The 26,227-nt window shown below is 43.1% G+C and overlaps 2 protein-coding genes across 3 annotated transcripts in view; both read right to left on the minus strand.

Annotated features, from left to right (window-relative positions):
• The window catches only part of LOC308092625 (uncharacterized protein), a 21,879-nt gene extending 9,897 nt beyond the window's left edge, over window positions 1-11,982 (minus strand). The window contains exons 1-2 of one of the 2 annotated variants that reach the window (XM_080438636.1): window positions 11,480-11,982; window positions 561-738 (exon numbers count right to left, since the gene is read on the minus strand). In XM_080438636.1, coding sequence (XP_080294762.1) covers window positions 561-738; window positions 11,480-11,546 — 245 coding nt within the window. In that variant the 5' untranslated portion in view covers window positions 11,547-11,982. The remainder of the gene's footprint in view (window positions 1-560; window positions 739-11,479) is intronic. The other variant, XM_080438635.1, reaches the window with a different exon arrangement.
• pdhx (pyruvate dehydrogenase complex component X) overlaps window positions 1-26,227 on the minus strand; it is a 408,353-nt gene that overhangs the window by 332,977 nt on the left and 49,149 nt on the right. The gene's annotated exons all lie outside the window — the stretch shown is intronic.

Here is a 26,227-nt window from a genome sequence, read left to right on the forward strand (position 1 = left end):
CCTGAAGTTAGTTTACTTATAAACAATGTCACTCACCACTGTCGCGATGCAGTGACTGTATACAATCCACAACCATGGTAACAACAAGCGCATGTCTTCATTCAGTTCATTGAGTTACTTTCGCTTTCAACCACTTTGTTGCCATGTCGGCTTTTTATAAGCAACTTTTGTTTGGCACTTGTTTTGGGCTTGTTTTCATAGACCTGGCTGCTTATTTCTCTCGCAAGTTGTCGCAACCTGGCAACGCTGGCTGCCTGCAAAGCAACGTGTAGTGAGCGGCTATTTTGTGCCTGGTGTAAAATTACGTAATATTAAAATACTACTATACTATATATAATATTACAGGCCTATAGATTGATATCATTAATTTAATTCCCGCATTATTTCATCCGCGGTTTATCCAATATTAATTAATAATTATATTTGATTGACCCAAATCCACCCAAACTGCGGTTAACTGCGGCAACCGCGGCTAAAACCGCGATCCGCGCATCTCTAAACCATATCAACTGTGGTATCACAACAACACAGGGTGAATTAGATAAAGCTCAAAATCTGACCTGCAAGTCTCCAAGTCTCCTTTATCAAAGGCCTCCTTAACCTGCTCTGGGCTCGCCAGAGTGGCTCCCAGATGCTCACAAACTTCCTTGGCCTTGTCAAAGGTCAAGGAGTAGCGGTCAGCCCCCTCAATCAGAAAAACTCCATCAAAGCTGCAACCCCGGGACCTTGAGGTTAGATCTGAAACAACAAATAATACAGATTAAGTAATAATAATTTAAAATGTATTTAGGGAGGGCCAAAGTCGAGGAGCGGCTGAGCAGAAGGCTCGGTAACAGAGAGAGATCTTGTATTCTGTCCGGGAGGAGATGGGAAGCCAATGCAGTGTATGGAGTATGGGTGTGATGTGCTCGTACTTATTATGCACTCTCATCAGAATTCTAGCAGCAATGTTCTTTGGAGCTTTTAGAGGCTCTTGCTATAGGGATCCCGATTAGAAGTGCGTTGCAGTAATCCAGCCTGGAGGAGACAAAGGCATGGACATGCTTTTCGGAATCAGACAGAGCTAGGGTGGGACAGAGTTTGGCTATATTCCTGAGGTGGAAGAAGGAGGTTTAACGTGGGCCTCAAAGTTGAGGTTCTTTCATCTGCTGTCACCCAGGTTGGTGACAACAGATGAAATGGGAAAGTCCTACGCCAGAGAAGGTGATGCTGGTTACGGGGGATGATTGGACCTGGTGTGGGGGTGCCAACTAGAAGAGATTCTGTTTAGGAGCTGTTGAGTTGTAGGAGGTTTTGTTTCATCCACGCCTTTACCTCCTCCAGGCAGGTGGTGAGTGTGGATGAAGGTGAGGCTGATGACGACAGGGCTGCAGAGGGGGTTGGGTCAGTCTTTATGTATTAGTTGAGTGTGATGAGCATTGCAAAGATATCCCATGCCTGCTGATGACACGGCCGCGGGGAAGTATACAGTGTGAACAGGGTGGGGCCGAGTAAGGATCCTTGGGGGACATCGCAGGACAGGTGACAGGTTGGGTTGGTTTGAAATTGTATGAATGTATTTATTATTGATTAAATCTTTCTGTATGTCCTTGCTACCAAACACATGGCATTCAGTTTTCACACATTTGTGCTCCACAATGGACCACAATGGAAATACTGTAAGCTCTCAAGCTTTTTACATGCATTTCTGTCAATAAATACGTCTATCAATTAGTCAAAGTGAAGAAGTGGTGACAATCATTCTGTATAATTGACAAAATGTTGTTCAAAACAATACAGAGCCTCATAGCACCTGCGGCTGCATGCATGCACGTATCCACTTGAACCCTAGCGTCCCTATACTGGGCATGTCATAATAGGCGAAACTTCGAAGAAAATAGGCGAACTATGTGAGGTGGTAGATAGGCTATTTTTGGGGAAGAGATTTGGTGTAGAGGGAAAAGGGGAGGGGGCCAAGGATAGACCCTTCTGAGACCTCGGTCAACCAAGTAGGGTTTAAGAGTGAATATTGCCATATTGAGATTCATTCAACGGATCAAAAAGCAAAAAAAATCATGTGCAGATTTCATGTGGGAGCTATTTTGGGGGAAGGGCTTCTTCTTTTCCTGTGGGAGGAAAATGAGCTATGCAGTCGAAATAATCGAATGGCATGAAAGTCGGCCGCAAATTCCCCTTCTGTAGTGGGATGCTCATGCATAGTTAAACAGGACAGAGCGCAACACAGTCATTAAGCTTCATGTATAGCCTACTCCATCGCTCAAGAGTGACACTTTCCAAAAAAGAACAGATCTCATCATGATGTGTTGTTGCAGTAGCTACTAGCTTGTAGATCTGTTCTTTTTGGCAATCGTGGTACTAAACAGAGTGTGAATGAGGCATTGACCACTTTCAACCTGGCGGCCCTATTTTGAGCATTTCATTATAAGAGAAAATGTTCAAAGGTTTTTCTTTCTTTTTTGAATGTCAAAATGTTAAAAAAGAAATGATAGTAAAAAAATTGCCGATCTACAAACACACAATGCGTCACAATGCGATGAGTTGGGGGGTTGTACAGTAGATTGGCTATTTTCTCTATTCATCATACAACAAAGTAAATAGGCTAAGTGGTTAAGCATGCTTTGCGGATGCATTCTGAGGAGAGTCATTGGTACAGTTAGATTGTTGTGATGTAGAGCAGTGGGTCACAAGTAAATATCCCCTTTTTAAAATATATATGATTTCAAAAGAAAAAAAAAAAGGTTTAAACAAAATAATCTCAGCTTTTCATTAATTAAAAACAAGTATCCATAAATAAATAAATGTTTAAGAAGTAGTAAAAATAGCAGATCTACAAGCTCATAACTGGCGCAAAGCACATTGTGAGCTTGTAGATCTGCTATTTTCACTAGTTTGGGTCCTGGGCAAACATCATCTAATTTCTCTTTCGGGTCTCGAGCTAAAAGGTTTGGGAACCACTGATGTAGAGTGATCAGTGTGGGAGAGCAGCACAGGGGCACTGAAGGTAGGTAGCACCATCAGTTGACACATGCACAGGGGGGGGGTGTCTTTGTTTCTCTAAGGATTTGGAAACTAGTGGAGTTTCTTAATTCAGTTAGAAGTATTTGCATACACTATGAAAAGAAACAGGGACTCGCCACCTGCCAGCGTCCCAAAGGACACTAGGGAGACACCCAGTCCTCTGAAGGGTGCACCGAGAACAGCCGATCTACAAGCTCACAATGCGTTGCGGGGACCGCAATGGAAATAAGCTTTTAGCTTTATCCTTTTGATGGTGGTGTACACATGTATGTATTATCTGTACATAAACATTGTCAATAAACATCTCAATCAATCAATCAATGCACTGTGACACGTTGTGCGCTTGCAGATTCTCGGTGCGCAACACCGGCACGTACCCAAGTATAAAACACCCTTGAGACAGAGCATGTGACACGCTGACTCTGTCTCCATAGAGATATCGCCATGGTTTCCCTCTGAATAAATACAGTACAACAAACAGCAGTGTGAGAATGTTAGATCTAGTTTTCATAACAAGAATCAGCAGCTTGATGAGATTTGGAACACTGGGGGGGTTACATGAGCGCAGTAGGTGTTAACCAAACATGCGTACATCCCATCAGATAACTATGGGTTTTATTCATGTTCGAGCACATTGCCTCCCCTCGTGATGTGCCCACTTCCTTGAAATTTCACACTATGCATTGTTGATCTGTTTGTCACTTGTTTATACAGTTACCATGGTGATACATGCATGTGTTGTTGTGAAATATAATATTCCTTGCTGATGTGTGTCTCTCTATATACAGTATGGTGTAGAACGTTCAAAACATCATGAAGACCATGTGGCAAGATTCTGTTGACCCTGAAGTCCATGTTCTCTATATATACAGGTATGCAACTATTTTCCTGAGAACTTGGTTCCAAAATTAAGATAAAGAGTCTCACTCAGAGACAGGTCAAGAATATCAAGCATCAAGTTTATACAGTAAAATCCTGAGAGTGAAGATTGATACATTTTTGCACTCTCATAGTTCAACATCACTGGATGAATTGCTCTAAAAAGACAACATTGTCCAGACAATAAGTCGTGTAACTGGCACAGTTCTTGACAACGGTGTCATTATTCTCCCATGTCCATTTACTTGGTTAATTGTTTAGACATGAATGGAGAAGGCACATTTGTAGGGAAGCTTGTGCACTTCTTTTGATGTGTCAACTTTCAAAGCTATCACTGGGCAACGCAGAAAGCGATAACTAACACAAACCGTAGCAAGGAAACCCATCTCAACAACACCAAAACAGGATAAAAGAAAGGACATGATAACAGAACTTCAAGGCTAAGATGTATTCATTATTGACAGTACAACTTCATAATTACACTGTAAAGCTACCAGATCCAGGTATTCCACCCTCATGATTCCCAGTGGTGTTAAGTAACTAAGTACATTTAATACTGTAAACATTTTCTTTTACTTTACTGGAGTATTTCCAATTTTCAAAAGATTTTAATACATTTTATACATAATGATACCTTGTGAAACGGGACATTTACTATTCTTACTTTTGGTGCTGTAAGTATATATTGATGCCAATACTTTTGTACTTTTACTCAAGTAAATTTTGACCGGAACTTTTACTTGTAACAGTGTTTCTACATTGAATTGCAGTATACTTTTACTTAAGAAAAGAAATGTAGTACTTTTTCCACCACTGATGATTCCTAGAACTTCAGCTTCAGAAGAAATACATAATATTGCTTCAATTACTTAAATGTTTCGATGGCTGCTGTCATCTTAAAGGAGTAGTTTTTTGTCGCATTCCTGAGCCAAGAATTTGGTGACCGGCAGAGTCCCCGGTAGGAGACTCAAAGAGTCTCCATTGAGTCTCCTACTGAATCTCCATGAATTCAAGACTTCATGGGGTGTGTAATCAATAGAAAATAAGTATTTTTTTGGGTGAACCACTCCTTTAACATTTAAGATATCAGATAAACCATTTTTCGCATCCTTGTTCTTGACAGCGTTAATGGCACTTTGACATCATACATACATACATAAGTGCCATTACAAAATAAAACTTCCCCATAGGCTTTCCGCTGTGCAGTATAGCTCTCATGAGGTGCACTGACAGGAACAGGAAACCACGCCCTTCTGCCGTTAGAGGCAGTGAGGATTTGGGTGGTGCCACTACCTTTCTCTCTCACACACACACACACACACACACACACACACACACACACACACACACACACACACACACACACACACACACACACACACACACACACACACACACACACACACACACACACACACACACACACACACACACACACACACCTGCCACTGACTTCAACTGTCATCAGTTGAGGACAAAGTACGCAACCCCAGGCCAGTACTTGAATCGAAGTATAGCTTAGATTCTGGTCAAATATTACTCAGTGAAAGTTGTGAGCTTGTAAAAATATAACTATTTTTGAAATAGGGCTTTATTTCCTTAATGAATCAATTGATTAATTCATAATTAATTAATTAATTATGTAAAAGTTTGGGTCCTGGGGAAATGAAAGTCATACGTTTCCAGAAAAAAAAAAAGCTCAAGTAAAGTACAGACTGTACAAAATGTACTTTGTCACTGTCCATCACTGCCTGTCATGCACCCCTCCCCTCCAAGTCACAGTGTCCCCGAACCTCACAACAGCATCTCCTGATCTTACAGACCCAGTAGGATCAAAGACAAACGCTGCTTGTCAGTGTGCTGAAAGGAGGCTAGAGCTCATGAATCAGGGGTGCATTCTATTAGTATGCAGAGACAGTGGTCATGGGTGTCTTTATAAAGTGCAGGAGCCTGCTAGGCCAAGGCGGTGACTCTACCAAAGACATTATTGTCACCTAATGGAACTGAAAGAACCAGGGCGACCATGGAGGGTCTGGGGTTGTACAGAGCCTGACAGAAATAAAGAACTTTAACACAGCGTGCTGCCAAAAAACTCCAGCTGCTCTCGCAGAAATAGACAGGCCTGACACCCCTTTCTGTTCCTCTTTTTCTCTTTCTTGTTGTACCGCTCATTGCCAACTATGAAGAACATTACATTACACGCACGCACACCCGCGCGCACCCGCACACACCCACACCCACACACAGCACACCCACACACCCGCACACACCCACACCCACCCACACACAGCACAGCCACACACCCGCACACACCCACACCCACACACAGTACACCCACACACAGTACACCCACACACACGCACACACACACACACACACACACACACACACACACACACACACACACACACACACACACACACACACACACACACACACACACACACACACACACACACACACACACACACACACACACACACACACACACACACACACACAGGCACGGATGCTAAGACGCCCATGGACAACCATGCGCGCAAATACACAGGACTAAAGATGCCTTCAGCAACAAGCAGTGTTGGCACAGTAAAATCATGTGAAATGTTAATGTTTAATGTTCTGGTGATGTCCCTTGTTTCTTTACATCTTCACTTCATCATATATCTTCACTATGCAGCCAATTTTTTACGACATACCGCCTTCTTACCCGAAGGCCGATTTTAGGGCTGTCCACTTAAAGTCGTATAATCGATTAATCGGTCAGTTGGACTTAATCAACAAGACTTTGTTAGTTCATTTGTTGTTTATACTTTTTTCACCATGCACATCTCTTGTAAACTCTATAACCCTTTAATTCTACCAGTCTGTATGTCAATAGCCAGTAGCCATTGTGGACAACATTAGAATGTACACCTTATGTCTAATCACATGTACCTGTATACATTACCTGTCTTTTTATGTTGTGTATATGTACAGGGGTTGACACTAATGGTTGCCCGACTGCCCGTGGCAAGTAAATAAAACGTTTGGGCAAGTGGAGTTTGCTTTCAGACGAGCAAGTGTGTTTGAATGGGGAAGCAACTGTCTTCATTAAATATTATTGGTTATTCGTGAAAGAACAAATAATGCTACCATTATGCTACTTTACAAGTAGCAGCTGCGATCATTCAGACTTTCAAAGTGACTGTTGCCACTCGGCAGTTATAGATTGGGTTTAACATGAATTTCATTTAAGGGCAAGTGCCTCTGAGACCTTAGTGTCAACCCCTGTATGTAATTTCTTTTCTTTTACATGTTTCTTTTTCTCCTTGCTCTACCCCCCCCCCCCCCCTGTTTTTGTGTCTATCCTGAAAACAACGAAATGATGGAGCTTGCACAATAACTAATTTCACCCACTGATTTGCACCTGTAAACCTGTGATGTGACAATAAAACGGATTCTGATGTTCAGTTCTCAACCTAACCAATCTGAAAAGGCTGATCTCTGCATGATTGTATGCAGCAAACACAATCTTACAGATCTGTCGATTTGATCAACAAATCGATTAGTTGACAAATTCCTAAGACGATTAGGCGACTAAGAATTTATTTCGCGAGGACAGCCCTAAAAGCTATCAGAACATACAGTACGCGCACTATGTTCTCACTGAACATTTCTCAGAAACCTGTCATACGCTGTATACATGTGTGTGCATTAGGCCTGTGACATCCTTTTATCCGCGGCTGGTTTGCATATGAACGCAGAGACCTTGTGACCGCCAGTGTGTGATAATGATCCAGTTCCTCGTGTTCTCCCGTTTCTCCTCCACAGAAGTTGCTCTGTCAGCAGGCATGTTATGTCTAGCCCTCACCACGCTGGTCACGGGTCCGTAGACCAGTGGGACAGGTGAAACATGAGATCCCCCGTCCCCAGCCCGAGCGCTTGCACACACACGTACACGCATGCACGCATGCACGCACGCACGCGCACGCACACACACACACACACACACACACACACACACACACACACACACACACACACACACACACACACACACACACACACACACACACACACACACCCCACCTCAAGGTCACCTGAAGGAACCTCTCTACCCTTTGTTCTTGTTTCCATTCTCTCTACCCCAAACTTCTGCTTATTTACGTTGGTTGCCGGTGTCTATTTATTCGTTCTGTGTTCACTTGAAATGACTTAGCCCGTCTTTTAATCTCTAATCTAAATTGAGTGAAGGTCTCAGTGAATGAACTCAGGCCCCCCACACACACACATGATCCATGATAACAGAGACAGCTCGACCTCCAACACTCCTTTATAACCATTCGTCTTTCCGTTGGAGGAGAGGACAAAAAAAACAGACGTTCAGTGGAAAATGCACACTTTGCAGCTTTCCCTGTTGCAGTCGTCCTTGCACTGTCTGTCAGTATTTTTTGTTTATCTTCGTTTCGAGGGTCCGTTGCCGTGCAGACAATTTTACATTTATGAGGTTTCACAGATGTATTGGAAATCATACAGCCTTGAAGATGACCCTGATGTCATGACAAAATATGTTTATGTGAATGCTTTAAGGTCTCACAGCCTACAGAGAGGAGAGTTTGAGTTGTAGGTTGGGACTTTAGACAAGGCCACCTCAAAATGAACATCTTCAACTTTACTTTCCAGTATATTTTTTTTCAGGAGATTATATTCTTAAATCTCATTTATTTATTCTTTAGTTCCATGTATTCTTTGTTGTTATTATTTAGTGGTGATAGCCGTTTTTCTTTAAAATGCTTTGAAAGCAAGATGCTTTGAAACTATTTGTTTAGAATTTGGTTATTCAAAGGCAAACTGACTGACTAATGGCAGGAGGATCCTCTGGTTTGACTCAACACAGACACAACCTGATACCATATTGACATCTGATGCAGGGTATCTGCATACATATAGACTAATAGTTGAAGATTTGGTGAGCTGAGAGATTCCTGAGTTTGCCTCATGCACCACGGACCTGTATACATTACAGAGCTCTTTTCAGCAGCTTTCCCAGTTCCACAAAGACGTTAGTGTATATGAGAAGGAAAAGCAAGGACGAGGGGCGGGTGAACAGGGTGACTGCTAGCAAGCAAAAAAAAAGAGAAGGCTCTAAGATGTAATTTATACGTTTAACTGCATTCGAAAGAGATGCAGCATACATCTACACAGCAAAATGTGAATGTCAACTTAACTCGTTTGACACTCAGGATTTTACTGTGTCATGCCTCGTCCGTTCAAGATGCTTTTAAATGCAGATCAGCATCTGAGGTAGATGTGGGCCAAATGCTCTGAGGTACACAGTCAAATCCGTAAAAAAAATTAAGTCAGAGAATGTATGGAACCAAATGGAATTTGGAACTGTGCACAGTCTGCAGCCATAATGTGTAAGGCAGTGCAGCGGCATGGAGCTTTAGGGTGGCTGGTCTCTCCAGGAGGGCACACTGGGCGGAAGGGGCGAACACGTGCCTAAGAGAGTCTCAGGTGGCAGGAGACGGTGCTCTGGATTCTGTGCGGGCACAAGCCCTCTTTGTCATGTCCCGGTCCCACTGCAAAGGGGCCCCCATTACTGACCCTCACCTTGAAACGTGACACGGACAGGTACAGGAGGGGTGGCTACGCCAAGGAAGCAAATACCGCCACACACGTGTGTGTGTGTGTGTGTGTGTGTGTGTGTGTGTGTGTGTGTGTGTGTGTGTGCGCGCGCGCGCGTGGTCGCTCCTTTGCATATGGGGAAACTCAGCTCAAGAGTGTGGTCAAACTGGCTTTCTCAGAAGTGACGGCGTGCCTTGCTGGCCGTAGGGGAGGATCAAACATATTAACTTTCGACAACAGGAAACTTCTTCACACAGATTAAGTGTTTTGCGTTGCAGCGGGGGGGGGGGGGATGATATAAGATTTAGGCCTAACTGTGGATAACTTTTAATTGTTTTGTCTCCCAAAAGTCATAGTATATTCATTTAAATGGACAACTAATATGTTTTTTATTAAGTGTAGTATAAGAGTATGTTACTTTTTTTTAATATTCAAATGTAGTATTGTCTCATTAAATGTACACGATCCACTGCTTGCCAGTTATGGCACTTCAAAGAACGATTGGTCCATGGTCATATAAAAGGTATGGTAAAAGTAATAGTCTGTTGATTTCATCTTCGTTTACATGGAAACATGGTCTCCCCACATGACGTACGTTAGGGGAAACACACACACACACACACACACACACACACACACACACACACACACACACACACACACACACACACACACACACACACACACACACACACACACACACACACACACACACACACACACACACACACACACAGAGTAAATCCAAAGAACACACAGATATCAGACATGCATGCAAACACCTATAGTAAATACAGAAAACAAGGTTCACAATACTTTGTGTCCTGAGGTTAAGCCAGGGGATAAGCACGTGTTGTAAAACACAGCGGTGGAAGTCCCCCCCCCCCCCCATTTACATATAAGCATACAGTGCATACAAGCTACCTAACAGCTCTCCTGTTTTTTTAATAGCGTGTAAAATTTAGAGCACTTTAGGCTCGAAGCTGTTGGGCACAGAGCCAAAAAGAGCCCCCCCGCCCCATGAGACTGAGTCAGACTAACCCAGACCTGTTTGATTCTACAGCAACTTGTCCACAGGGACATATTGCTGCAAGCAACAAATCCAATCAAGATCCTTCCACGGACCGACCGACCGCACCACACGAGGAAGGAGACAAAGACAAAAGAGGCAGACAATGAGGAAGAAAGAAGGTAGAGCGATTGATGAATGTCCTTTGTGTCAGAGAGTAAAGCAGCAAGCGTGGCAGGCAGCACAGATCCCCACCGTCTGTCTCACTGACACTAATTGAAGCCATGGAGAACTCACTCACTCACTCACTCTCTGAAAGCTACTCTGACCATTCAAACAAAAAGAAGAAGAAAACCCCTGATATATCAGGCTCACTTGCCGGTGCATGAGTGAGTGTGTGAGCCTGTGTGTGTGTGCCTGTGTGTGTGTCTGTGTGAGAGATAGAGAAAGAGAGAGTGTAGCAAGAGCGCCAGCGCCAGTCTCCTTTGTGTCTATCAGGAGAGTCTCAGACTGCCAGACGTAAGCCTGTCTGAGCTGGAGTCGCGCACGCTTGCTGTCTTGCCGGCATCAACTCATCCAGTCTACACGGGCAGCATCAGACCATAGCCTCTCTCACAGTGTCTTCTGGTGTCACACACACACACACACACACACACACACACACACACACACACACACACACACACACACACACACACACACACACACACACACACACACACACACACACACACACACACACACACACACACACACACACACACACACACACACACACACGCTAAGTTCTCAACAAGGCTCAGCTCTAAGCCCCATAGAACATTCTCAAAAGCATAAAACACTGTCTGGCGTAAAATCCTGTAACAAAGGAGTGTTTCCAGCCGGAGACCAGATAGAATAAAACAACAAAGCCCCGTGCAGAGCGCTGTCCGTCTGGGCAGCGGGCAGAGAGACCCTCCTCACCTTGAGCGTGTTCCGACCTGGAGGAGGCCAGTAATCCAAAGGTGACCCACAAGAGCAGACTCCACATCCTGGGCAAAAAAGCGACTGTCGAACGGCTGGGTTGGTTGAGTGGCTGGGAGAGGAGGTGTGTAAAAGGCTCTCCTGTGTTCCTGTCTTCTCTCTGCCAGGAGTGATGGGTGGTGTGTGTGTGTGTGTGTGTGTGTGTGTGTGTGTGTGTGTGTGTGTGTGTGTGTGTGTGTGTGTGTGTGTGTGTGTGTGTGTGTGTGTGTGTGTGTGTGTGTGTGTGTGGGTGTGGGTGTGTGTGCACGTGTGTGTGTGTGTGTGTGTGTGTGTGTGTGTGTGTGTGTGTGTGTGTGTGCACACGCGCGTGTGTGTATGAAGGAGAGAGAGAGAGAGAGAGAGAGACAGGGTGAATGAGAGAAAGAGAGAGAGAGCCTGGTGCTCTGCAGGGCGTTGCAGTGGGTGTCTGCTAGCTATTGGAGCCGAGACAGACTTTGCCTAACTTTTTGATTCTGTGTGTTTGAGAAAGACACAGCAGCCAGTGGCACAGAGAGGGGGGAAGAGGGTGGATCATGCACGCTCACACCCAGCTGCCTCTCCCACTTTTGCCCCCTCCCACTGTACCTCCCTCACACACTACCCCCCCCCCCCTCTCTACTCTCTCTCTCTCTCTCTCTCTCTCTCTCTCCCTATCTTCCTCCCTCCCCCTCGCTCTCCCTGCCCCCCCCCATTCTCTCTCCCTCCCTCCCTCCCTCCCTCCCTCCCTCCCTGTCTGACTGTCTGTCAGTCTGTCTCTCTCCCTCTTTTTCTCTCTCTCCCCCTCCTGTCTGCCTCTGACTGCCCCCACGTTTCATGAATCATGAAGGTGGGGGCGAAAAGGTGATGTTCTTCCGAATAACTCCCCCCTGCCCCCCCTCCCCTCTCTCTCTCTCTCTCTCTCTCTCTCTCTCTCTCTCTCTCTCTCTCTCTCTCTCTGCTCAAGACAGCAGCAGTTCCTGAGAGCGCATCTGGTCTTTTGTCCACTTCTCACTCCATTTTCAATTCATCTGATTTTCTTGTTTCCACTCTCTTCCTTAACCTCCCTCCCTCTCTGCCTCTCCGCATGTCAGTGTGATGCTATGCTATCCTTCAGAACAAGGTCACTTCCATCTTATAGAAACATTTGTCTTCGACTGTCCAACAATGGATAACATAATATATACAGTACATACGAATGGGGGAAGAAAAGGATAGAATAGCAACGCCAATGGCAGTTAAGTGTGAACTAAATAAAGTAAAGCTCTCTAAAAGCATGGTCTACTGTACACAGGACATGACAAAAGAATGGCCCATGGAAACTAGCTCCCGCCATACTTCCAGCTAAATGAGCACGCAAATTACAGCACCTTGTTTGAGGGCATCTGCACCATGTGAAAGCAGCCACAGTGGGTTTTTCTGTTTTGTTTTGACTAAAGCACTTCAGGCATGGCTTTGAACATACAGACATTTCAGGTGCCCAAACCCCCCCCCCCCCTCAGACTACATGTAATCAGGGTGCGTTGCATGATCTAACCCAACCATTTACTGCTAGTCCACAGTGCTTTGGCTCCTCAACCAAACATCCATAGAAAATGCTCTAATGGCCCAGCATGAAAACAACTCTCTGTTCAGCAGCACCACAGCCACGGGAAAAAGTGGTAAAGGACACACAAAGGAAGACGACTAATGCAGTTCAGTCCCTCCAGATGAATATAGCTCAAGCATTCAGCACCTCTACTACTACTTTGTCTGCCACGGCCAGGCTTTCAAAAGGCTGCACTGCACACTCCGTCCCGACTCCCCGCCATTCAACCCCTCACAGCAAATCAAAGACGGCAGCATTTCATATTTGGATGTCACCACCAGGCAAGGTGACGTGTTGGACAAGAAAATCCTCAATTATGCTTTATGTCAGTGGTTCTCAATCATACCAAAATTGATGTATCTTTGGCTACGGATCCCAATTAGAATTTTGGAATTTTGGACCGCCATGCTGCGGCCCAGGCCTGTCCAAGGTTTTTTGAAAATACCTGACATGCCAGCTCACAATGCATCATGATGCAACACATTGTGAGCTTGTAGAACACACAGGCATCGATCACGAGAGTGTCCCACACCTACCTACACTGACGCACTGAAGAAAGATGCAGGGGCAGATAGTACTGGAGCTAGCAAGAATGCCAGATGTAAGGAGGATCGAGATGACTGGAGACGCCACTGGAGGGTTCGTCCGAGGACAACCTAGAGAAAAACGTGCCATTTTAATTAATGGTGAAGTCACCACACCTAGTGACACATGTTAACCAGTTAGGCATTATAAGTGACACAAAAATGTCGAGTAGGATCATTGCCATTAATCGGAATAATTTTAGAGCATCAGACACCAGTTGTCCCCATCTACTGCAAAGCTTTTTGAAAGCTTATGATCCTCCCCCCCATCTGTTTTACTACTTTGTCACAGGCAGGTGTGACTACACTCAAGTCTGTGTACTTCAAACAAATCCTAGATGTGCTGGATAAAAAGCCAAGGGATCATCATCACTGTAACATCCTGAAGAAATACACAGCCTAATATCCTCAATTTTGCATGCTTGATGTTTAAATCCACTTAGATACCTGGCCTAACCTGGCAGCAGCAGTGTCATTAGAACTAGAGCATGTACTAGACATGACTGGGTACCACGGTATGGAAAGACATCGAACTAAGACAGCATTCAATGTTAGCGCTTCCTATACCTGGAATGAGTTACAATGCACTTTAAATATTGACTCCATGATTTCACTAGGGCCATTTAGAAACCTGCTCATTTATCTCGTTGTTTTTAATTGTCATCGTTTTTTATACTTTGTTCTTTGCTTTCTTTTATAGTACACAACCTGTTTTGTCCTGTTCTTATTTCAATATTATTACTTTGTGTCATGCCTTTTTTGATCTCGGCATCATTGAAAATGAGGGTGCTGTCCTCATTGTATTTCCGAGAAAATAATTAAAGGTTGAATGAATGAATGTGAAGTGGTTAATGAAATGGGAAAATGTAATTCCAGACCACCAAACTTTAGAAACTTTAGAAGCTTTGCAGTGTTTAGAGCCAGCCTCAAGCTTTGGCTATAGTCAGCACAAAATGTGTCACCGCCAATGATTGCCTAGGTTTTATCATATTTGACATATTGATATTTATCTCATGCTGATGGTCTTTTTGTCGTATTGTGCTGTTTTCCATTTGCTGTTCTGTGGTTGATTTTGTCTACCGGCTGAGGGACAATAGATGTTAAAAATAGCTGCCATCTAACTCTGGTGCAGTTACTTTTTAATTGTGTGCTGTACAGTACCTGTATAAACAAACAGCACATTAAATAAATACATTTAAAACATGCAGGGTTAGGCTGAACTTAAAGGTTCACATCGTGCCCCTCTCCAATGGCACCAAACGGCTAATTAATAGCCACATATTTGAATAAAGTTGCAGGCCAGGAAGTGGTATAGGTGGACCTCGTCAATAATGCTGTAGAACATGGAGAACAATGCCTTCTCAATGCACTCCCTCTCCAGAGTTTCCTTCGACCTCTGGAACACCCCGCTGATTGCAACACATGGTCAGGTAGTTTTGCAAGTTGGCGTGGGCGTGGATGTGACTGTGTGTGTGTGTGTGTGTGTGTGTGTGTGTGTGTGTGTGTGTGTGTGTGTGTGTGTGTGTGTGGGGGGGGGGGGACTTCCTGTTTTTGCTGCCGTCATAGCAACGGTTGATTGTTTTGCACATCAGTGGTTTTGCGTCTGAGGTACTGCAGTAAAAAGGGATGGAGCCAATGCAAATACGTATATAATCCGAAACAAAAAAATACATTCTGTCCCTCCCTCCAAAGTGACAAAAGGCCAGAAGCAGATCTAAAAAGGAATCTAAAGTAGAAAGATGAATTTCTTTGGTTAAACTATTTATTTATTGTTGAAGCTAACAATATAGCCTACAGTACCATTGTATGAATACAAGAGAGAGAACGAGACCCTGAAGACGACCGACTGTCCAGCCCAGTTCAGTTTCCTTCAGAGAACAATGACTGTCCTAGTTTCTCTCCCTGGAGAAACATCATTGACACAAGTGGCAAAGACAACCTTTTCCCTTTATTGAATGGTTGAGTCAGAGTGTAGCCTAATGTTTACCGTTATTGATGAATGTCCTTTTAAGCACTTGAACACACAAATGGTCATACACAGGCCAGACCAATTCAAAACAGCGGACATAGTCAACAGAGCAGCACAAAGATATACACACACCTCTCCATCACAGTCATTATATGTAAGTAAAGCTACGTTTGTTTAACTTCGGTCAACTCTGGAATTCATGATTAAGCTCACATGAAAGTAATCTACAACATATTTCAACAAATGGGTTCAACTTGACTTAATTTGAGTGTGTAGTGAATGGGCTAGATGTCATTTTCAGTGGGGAGATTGTAATGTTTATTGAAGTGAAGTATCTCCCAGACTGTCATATATGCTAAAAATTGATATACATGGGCTTTTACATAGCATAGTCATTTCATTCAGAATAACAGCATCCGAAGTGATTGACCTGGAACTTAACCAGCAACTGTCTGTTTCTCTGAATTGAAGTGCTTTCTTCAATAAGACACATTCTTCCAAAACATCTCAGGATTAGATAGACAATGGACAAAGTTAAACACTCAACAGCTGTGATGAAATCTGATGTTCTTAGCATAAGTTACTGTAGGCCACAGACGTATCTAATCATTAGATTTGAACACAGAGCTATTTTCCTTTAAAGTATAAACATCCTGGTAAAGATGTTTACAGTAGTTAAGATAAAACAGGTTCTCAGTGATTAGGTCTTGGGATCCGTTTGATCAGAGGAAGCCTCTTTAGATGGAAAACAGTCCGATTGAAGAGATTATGTTGTTCCTTAAAATTCTTGTTTGTTAACTGTTGTATGTTTATATAAATGTATGCATTTTTACACTACTTTTAAAGCTCAGGACATACTGAACACGAATTATTAAAGAATATTCCATTTTAGGTTATAGTTTGGCCACAGGAACATAAACTGTATTGTTTTAGAAGTTACCTTCATGCAAATGTGTGTGATAAGCCTAGCAAGACTCACTGTGCGCTCGGCCGGAGCGGATCAGCTCCCGATTGGCTGAGAGAAGGAGGAGGAGGAGGGACTGCAAAGCTAGCGCGTGTCTTGAATTTACTGCATAAAAGTGTGTACTTGTGTGATCTCAGGGCACTGTATTTTGACCTACTCAGTTGCCACTTTTTGTGAATACTCCTGAAGTTGATCAAATAAAAGACTTGGAGAATAATATCCATCGGCTCTCGTTCCTTCTGTGCTGCGACATTTTATTGAGGTTTATCCCACGGTATCACCCGAAAAGAAACCACAGAAGCAAATGGGAGTCACAAATAAAAGTGAAAAGCTTGACTTACTTAAGAGCGACATGCTGCACAGTAAAGAGACAGTAGGAAAGGGACATGGGAGAGAAAATCAGACCAGCCTGAAATGTTTGGTTTGATAAATAACCAAGCCAAGGCTCCAAACGCCTTTATTTTGTGACATCATAGCATGGAGGAAATCCAGAGATGAACAGCTGTATGCCAGACATGCCCGAAACCCCAAATTACACATTAGGCTGCTGAGTCAACTAATAAAGCCTACATGGAGTAAGTATTTCCACCATTTTCTGCTCTTATTCAGTAAGGACTCACACATCGATAGTCATCGGATGTCGTCATGGTTGGGAATCCTTGTGGTTAATGGTCTGGCCGGTCTAATGGCACTTCCTCAGCATTCCTGACAGGCAACGTGGTTTTCCACTCTGAGAAGCACATTGAGAGCAATGACTAGACACAACAGCAAGATGTCCATATACGTACAGTACAGGGCACTCAGAAGGGCTGAATCCACCAGTCATTTCCCAAATATCCACTGCTACGTAAGAGACACTCATTCACAAACACTCATTCACATATTTTGCTATAACTCATGTCCCACATAACTCTGTCCCACATAACCAAATACAGAGAGTTATAACTGCACAATGATATTATTATACCATAATAAGAATATCTTGTATGAAGTCAGGCATTGCTTATGTGGAATCATTTCTTTATACAATGTTAGGTAAAGCCTTACTCGCTTTCCAGTCATGTGTACGCGACTAAATGACTAGCATGTGCATGTGGTGTGAGGGTGTCATTCATTGTTGGCCTTTTTGTGTCATGCCACTGGCGTCAAGCTGGCCTGGTATTTATTGTTAAGACTACAGCTTGTGGCTATGACATCCCCCCCTCTATATGTACAATATAAGCCCAACCTACAAGCCCAAAAAATAGGGACGCCAAGTTGAAAGTGGTTAAAATATATTTTTTAGGGTATAGAATTTGCCTCTGTATTGGGAAATGAGTATGCACCAAGTATTGATATAGTCAATAAAAAATAAAAAATATAACTATTTGTGTACTTCTCCCATGAGCTCATGTAATGAACTTCCAACTTAGAAATACTTAAACGTCTCCAACTCTGTTCGCCTCAACATCCTTATTGATCAAGAGTTCCTCTACACCTAATACATTATGTTCAGACATATATTCGCTGTGGTGTAGAGAGAGTTCTGGGCTCTTTCAGCAGAAGCAGTGTGAGGCCATATCATTTATCACAAGGGAGTAGTTTCAGTGTGCAGCGGTTGAAGTTTCCGTTTCCCTGCAACACTTCTCAAGTTGAACTCCCTTCAACCACAGGAACAACCAAAAACTGCAGAGGGGAGGTAGGATGCATATGGTTGCAGGTTAGCCGGTTTTGTCCTAATGCCCTTGACTCACCCTGTACTCAGTGGTTGATGCAGTAGCGTCAGAGACTGAATGAGCTAGCTCCAGTCATGGGAGCATGACTGGACTGCTTCAAAAGGCCAGGCTTTGCGCTACAACAACAGAGTAAGGACCTTGCTTGTGTTTGGGCGCTGGGACAGCAGAGCGGTCCTGTTTGGACAGTGACTGTCACAGACTACTGTATAGTCAGCTGGAATGCCCTGTGTCATCTCCCATCGGAGTCACATTCACAGTCAACACCGGCAATGGTAAGCCTTAGTAATCTCACAGGTGAAGTGTTTGCTGATGCTGTTTGGCAGCCGAAACATTCACGCCACCAAAATTCACGTCACCTTTTAAGCCAAACTGAAAACTCAACGAGGCAACGTGTGTAATGAAGAAGACAAGGAAAAACAGGGTAGAAAAGGGTAAAAGGAAGTTGGGGATTTTACAACAGGCTTTTCGTTCAAACTCAGCAAACTCGCCCCTTTAAAATAGATGATTCAATAGAGTAGGGAGCGAGAATGGGGAGACCAGAGGAAATCCTGTCAACAATGGCTGAACAAACTTGAGCGTGAGACAGCGTGGCTGAGAGCAGGGCTTTCACCAAGCCCAGTGATCATCCACAAAGCCCGTTCACACAGTATGTGTACACTGTAAAATCCTGACCCTCATGGATCCATTTGGTTATTTGTACACTCTAAGAGTTACAAATGGATAAATTAACACTGAAGATTTTACTGTGTATGTGTGTGAGATCAGAGGCAGACATTCCAGATTTTCACTGAATCGATCGATTGCTGAATGATAAATAGCAGGTCTCTTTGTATGTCAAAACTGTCCGATCAGGTAAAACATCATGTCTGATTGATATGATCGCTGATGGGTGGAAAGAAACTGCTGCCCAGTTGCTCAGGAGGTAGAGGAGTCACTTGGGAATTGGAAGGTTCCTGGTTCGATCGATGGAACAAAATAACCTGTGCTTTAATAGATCCAATGTAGTTACTTAGTCAAAAGTGTTTTTCTTTGTTTACATCCTGCATTACAATGATCTAATGGGAGGGAAATCTTCGTTCTAAATGTATTTTCTTTTCTATCTCACAGTGCATCGGAATGTGACGCATTGTGAGCTTGTAGATATAGACAATTTTTGCATGGCACTCATACAATGAGGCATTCATTTATTAAAACAAATTGAAACTATGAAATATGGAAATACAAGGTTTCTGCCTGACAGCGACGATATGCATGTTAGGGCAAAACGAATCCCTGAGCAGTGAGCACTACCTGCAACATGTGTGACTTCTATGGACTTAAAGGTCTCTTAGTACCCAGTTTTCATAGAAAACCCATTTCTCACTATTCTTTGATGAGGTCCAGGAGAAGGTAAGATTGGAAAGGGAGAGGAGGAAGAATATGCTTTTCTCTCTATTCCTATTTATTATTACCATCTCTTGCAATCTCGAGTCTCTACACATCAGAGAAATGTCATATTCAAATGCGATCTCACTCTCTGCAGCGCTCCAGTGCCTGAGGGAACTTGACTTTGCCCTCTTCTCTTCGAACAGCAGGTATTGACCGATATCTCCTGTGTCTCCTGTGTAGTAAAGACTCATGAGAGACCAAAGGCAATTCCTTCCACTGGTCATGAGAAGAAACAGCAGCCAGGCAGCTTGACAGAAACACATCAGACAATATGTGTGATGGACACCCAGGCATAGGCAACAGCAATGGACATTAGCCCACCTCGGGTCTCCATGGCAACAGCCTCCACCGTATGACCGCTCCATGCTGTGGGTTTAAGAATGCAACCCACACGCCTGCCGAGCCCCCAACAGTATCTCAAACAAACTGCACATACAGTTCATCAAAACCTCTGCAGGAACCAATTAGATTGTTTCCCTAGCAGCTCCCTTATCCAGCTGTTACACATAAAAAGATTGTCAGGCACAGATTGGTGGGCGACACGCAAAGGAGTGGCCTAAATGTCAGGGAAGCCGGGGAAATGTCTAAATCGTTTTGCTGGCTTTTACCTAGCTGATATTTGGACAAGCATCTTTCAATCACTCTATTGTTCCTGCTACGGGGGCATGAAAACAACGTTAACACGAAACAACTTGGCATATAAAACAAAAGAGAAAACAAATCATTTGACAAAACAAATGAGCAAATCATTTCACATTTCACTGTACACATTTCACTGAACAATTTCACAAATCAGAAAATGAAGGAGCGCAACAGCAACCATATTTGACAAAACAAATGAGAAAATAAGAAAACAGAACATTTCACAATGATAGGGTATGGCAGTGGTTCTCAAAGTGGGGTCCTTGAAGGGGTTCCGGGGGACCCCAGCAAAATGAGGAACAGTTTAACGACTTTAACCCTTTATACTTTGGCTATTTAAAAAAAAATATGGTTTTATCATGTTTATTTTATGTATTTTGTCTGAAATAAACAAATCAAAACATTATGATTTTTTAAAAATATTTGTTTATGTATTCAAATCTTCTCTTATGGGGTCCCTGGCACAAAATCTTTTCAGATGGGGGTCTCCAGCCAAAGAACCCATGTATGGCTTATAACTTAGGCCACGGCTAGTCGCCTAGAAAGAACAGTACAAGAGTGAAAGCCTATTCACTTTCTATGTTGTGTGTGTGGGTGTGGGTGCTTTTTCTGTGCTCTAATAATCTACAGTATGTTTATGGTGTAAATAATTTCCTACATTCAGTAGGACCCATATTTCATTTTCACTATTGTCAAATCACTACATAATCACTAGATTTGAATTATCTCTAAGTCACAAAATGATAAGGGCTAGCAGGATTTATTTTTTTAATTCATGGTGTAGATCCTTTAATGTTCATGCACATCTTTGAATGGGGGAAAACATCTACATTTCAATTTAGATAATTGCATAATATTATAATTAGTTGCGACGGGTCACATAAAAACATCTTTCTTACCAATGCTTGTTCACATGTGCCATCCACCACCTCAAGAAACTGACATGACATTCAATAGAAGCTTAATAGACTTTTCTCATGGCAACAATATTGACATGAAATAGCAGGTAAAAACAGGTTTAACTAGAAAAAGTGCTCCTCGGAGCACTTTTTCCGCCAGGTCAAGTAGATTATTGTGTTCTCCCGATGGCGCTGTAATAGGCCAATGTGAAAAGGGTACCATTTCTTCCTAGGCCTTTCACTGCAATCTTAGCCAATCAGGATGGATTATGAAAAATCTAACTGATCCGTGTTGATCACATGACTGAGATAATGTGTACCGATTTGCGTGATGTTCGGACAAAATCTGTAGGAGTAATATCAAGAAAGAATCGGCCTCCTGGTGGCGCTATAAAAGGCCTTTGTTAAAAAAGGTTTTCCTTGGCCTCTAGGGAGTGTGTGTGCAAAGTTTTACACTGATCGGTCCAGTTATAGGTAAAAATGGGAATCGGCCTGTTATACCGCCACCATAAGGCCGATTTGAAAAATGTCTTCCTTGGCCTAGTGGCAATGTGCGTGCGAAGTTTCACGGCGATCGCACGCTGTGTTTATGATTTGAGGCATCAAAATGGACCACTCCAGCAAACTTTGGAAGCCAATCTTAGCCAATCAGGATGGAATATGAAAATTCCGACAGACCGGTTTGGTTTAATAACTATGGAGAGATACTGTGTACCAATTTGGTGATGTTTGGACAAAATCTGTAGGAGTAATATAAAAACAATTGTTTTGCAAAAATCGTCCTCATGGTGTCGCTATAACAGGCTGATCTGAAAAAATCAGGGCAGATGTTCTGCTCTGGCATCCAGAGAGTGTGCATAGCCGCGGGAAGACCTTTTAGGTTAGGGGTGCGGTATGAGCACCTCATACACGCGCGCGCAGCGCGCGTGCATGAGAACCCCTGTTCTGGGCGGATTGGGTTCGTTTTTTTTCCCAGTTTTTGGTTTCTTTATTTCGGTTTTAGGGTTAGGATTAGGGTTAGGTTAGAGTTATGTTATTTAATTCTTATTTTTGCCTGATTTTACCGATTTATTATTTAAAAAAAAAAAAATTGATGGGGGTGCGGTACCTGGGGGGAGGGGGGGGCGGCCGCACCCCCAGCACCCCTACTTCCCGCGGTACTGGGAGTGTGTGTGCAGTTTCATCAATACACTTATTTGTTTTAGCTCCTGCTCATTTGATTTTGCTATTTTGTCTCATCTGTTTAAGGAAGTAGGTAGCTGATATATTGCACTTTTACCTTAGCGCTAGGTATACTCTTGGTTGATTGTTTTTGCAGAAAACTTCTGGTGATTAGTAGTTTTCGTTCCCTACCTATGTTGAATGCACTTATTGTAAGTCGCTTTGGATAAAAGCGTCTGCTAAATGACTGTAATGTAATGTTTCACGTTGATTGGGCCAACGGTGCCAGAGATTTGCTGCTCACAGACAGACGGACAGACACACACACACACACACACACACACACACACACGACAGACAGGGTGAAAAACATAGTCTCTGCCACGCCTTCGGCCTGGCGGAGACAATTAATGAATAATTAAGGTTCTGTTCCATTTAGTGCAGCAAAGCCTTTCCAGTGAGCCAACATGCACAATTGCATAACCCTGAATGGAACAGAACCTTAATTAGTATTATTGATAACACCTGTGATAACACCTGTTTTTGCATCCAGATGGATGCAAAAACAAAGAATTGTTGGCTCCAGGCCAGGACAACAAAAATGGCAAAAATGAATTGAAGAAAAATTGCACAAATTGATGGGGAGGCAAACCTCTCCCCATTGCAGTCTACACGACTACTGAGCTGTTTCCGTTATATACTCTGAAAACGCCACCCTTCCATTACCAATCAACCAACCACAGTACAATAGCAATCCACCCAAGATGCACCACATGTTCTAATCAATCAGATCTTCAGGCACCAATCACCCAACTACACAGCTAGGTTTCAACAGCCCCCACCCCCAAAAAAAATATACAACAAAAAAAAACAGCATCTAAACAGCAGCAGATAAACAAAAATATATCAAAGAGATTCCAGTCACAACAGAATTTGCACCTGTGTGAATGGGAATCTACAATTGACAAGCATTACATACATTTCAATATGAATGGGTACTAGGTCTACTGCTGAACCTAAACATAATATGGGTAAAACTAGTCTACAAGAGGCTGCTCTGTGACACCTGTGTTCACCCTACTAGGCTATTTCATGTCCTAATGGCTGCTGTGATAAAGGTCTATAGGCAGATTTGTTTTAAATGCAGACAAAGGTGCATGGATTGGCCAATTTTGCTGACAGCTTCACCCTGCTGTCTGTGTCACCACTCACCATCATTAGCGGTCCAAATGTTCCCACTCTAAACTGATACGAGTGCTCCGTCTCCTCTACGTTATACTGTCTGACTATTATGTGCAGTGGCGTCTGGTGGTGGGCACACTGTGAGTCATCAGGGACCCAACTAACCCCCATAAAAGAACATTGTGCACGTGCGCAAGTACCCAGACAGTGTCTGACAGAATGGTTGGGGAAGTTCTTTGGGGGAAAAAGGAATTGAAATAAAGTTTTCATAACACTTTTATCATCTTCTCTCACTCTAAGTGATGATCCATTTCATCCTTCTGTCGCTTCTGAACTTCCCTATATTCACGTCTTGATTCAACTTGCTTATGCTTCTAAATTGACTGTACCTGTAGGGACATATACACTTCTGATTTTGTTAACAGCTGATGGTGTGGTGGTTGGTGGGGTGGGTGGGAGAGGGTGAGTGTATATAGCTATATGTGTATGAATGTAGTAGCCTATTAACCTAACATAGGAAGTTCCCCTAACATAGGAAGTTAGGCGTGACATACACAATGACATAGGCTATGTGGCATCACACCCACATAATTCCACGGAAACGCATCCGTTTCCTTCTGCTTCTGTGCATTATTAAAACAAAGTGTTACTTATATGCGAGTGCTGATGACTTCATTTGCTATTTCTGTGGCTTTTGGATCTGAACTCATCATACATCAAGACTTTTGAGTTTAGCATGCCAGTTCCCTTGTTTCTGCTATGGTTCAACAAGACATATATAAATGAGAGATATGTATTGTTTAGGCCTAAAAAGAAAGTGTGCTGCAAATTGATTGAGTGTGGTTATTCAACTTTAGTTGAGGTCAAATTAAAATACCCAGCACGATGGAACACATACATTTGCAAGGATGCTTCCTATCACCTATGGGCCACATGCCTTCGGAACCACTGGTTTCAAAGGCTATACTTCCTTCCTTCCTCAGGAAAATTCCATGAGGTACCTGTTTTGTCCAACAAATTACATGAATTGACCCACCTAGAAAAGTTGCAAGATGTGACTATTTGATGCAGTTGTGCCTCCGGTTTTCATGGCAATCAAGTCTCAATCAAACCAAACCTGTCTGTGTCCCAGCCGTGTACCAATTGCGCAATTCAATGAACTGACTGAGTGCACCAAATGAAGCCGACAGACATAAACATTTTATTATCTAAATTATTATTCTTGTCGAATTTTTTTTCTTTTGTACTAGTTCCAAGCCACAGTATTGTCAATGAGTCATACTGTAAGGCCTACATCATGTACAAATCATGAACATTTAAACTAGCTCCCACTGCCTCCGAGCTTTTCAATGACACTTTTCTCTCTGCCTGTTGCTAAGGTTTCACGGTCTTCAGCCACAGGTCTGGCACCTCAATAAGGGGCACACATACCCCTTTCTCTGAGAAGATGCCCCCCCTATTGCAGTCAAGTCTTTCACACTCACTTCTCTTTCTCATGTGGTTGTGTCGAGTTAAGCATTTAGCTAGTTCTAATGTATAGCCTAACCGCTCTTGGGTTTGTTGTAATTCCTCCCAACAGTTGGTAGCTCGCTTGCATACAGATACTCACCCTGTAGCATATATATCACCTGATTCACTGACTGGGACATGGAGGTGGGTCAGCAAGCACTTTCCAAAGACTGGATTCCAATTTAAATAAACAGCAGATCAATAGCGACAACACATATCGACGTGTAGAAGTTCTCAATTGTTTTGTTTTGTTTGGGGTGTGTGTGTGTCTGTGTGTGTGTGTGTGTGTGTGTGTGTGTGTGTGTGTGTGTGTGTGTGTGTGTGTGTCCCAACAGATTCAATTACAAAAATGCATTTTGTATTATAAGATATTAAATATGTCTGATTGCTTTACATAATGAGGGAGGCTTATCATTACATTGTACTTCCATCCCCAGTTTTAATTGTCCAGGGGCACAGTGTCTTGATTAAAAATAAAAGTAATTTCCTTGTGTGTACCTTCCATCGCCGTGGTAACTCGGGAGACAGCGGAAGAGGTGCGTGTATGTGTGAGGGTGTGGGGTAAACGGCTAGAAGAACAGTAGGCATACTGTAGAAAGCGGCATTGCCGTGCCAATTGCCTGTACAGCCCGTGGGCCCCCTGCCTATCTCCCACCTCCCTCTCCAACACTGAATGCACACATCTCTATCTGCTACCAAAGCAACCGTTGCAGTCTTCCAAAGTACACAATGTTCTCTCACCACATCAATGGAAATGTGGTTGTATTGTGTGTGTAAAGCCACAAACTGCAGACAGTGTAATAGTTGTTGGAAAGCTGCTTGTCAGGCAGTAATTCAGCGTTACTGTGAAACAAGGAGGGACACTTGGGCTCTAATCATGGTCACCATGTTAATGGTAACTTCCGGTTCTTTGTATGCGTGTTCCTTCCTTTCCATTGTCACGCAGATAATTCGCTCTTCATAATCAATTTGTATTCTGTATTCATATATTCACAAAAGGTCTAAAATCTTCTCTCAACCGTTTACCACTTTCAACCTGACGTACCTATTTTGGGCATCTCATTACGGGCAAAAAAAATTATGTAAAGTTAG

This window comes from Gymnoscopelus braueri (genome assembly GCF_963280865.1).
Source record: "Gymnoscopelus braueri genome assembly, chromosome: 9".
In the NCBI taxonomy this organism is placed as follows: Eukaryota; Metazoa; Chordata; class Actinopteri; order Myctophiformes; family Myctophidae; genus Gymnoscopelus; species Gymnoscopelus braueri.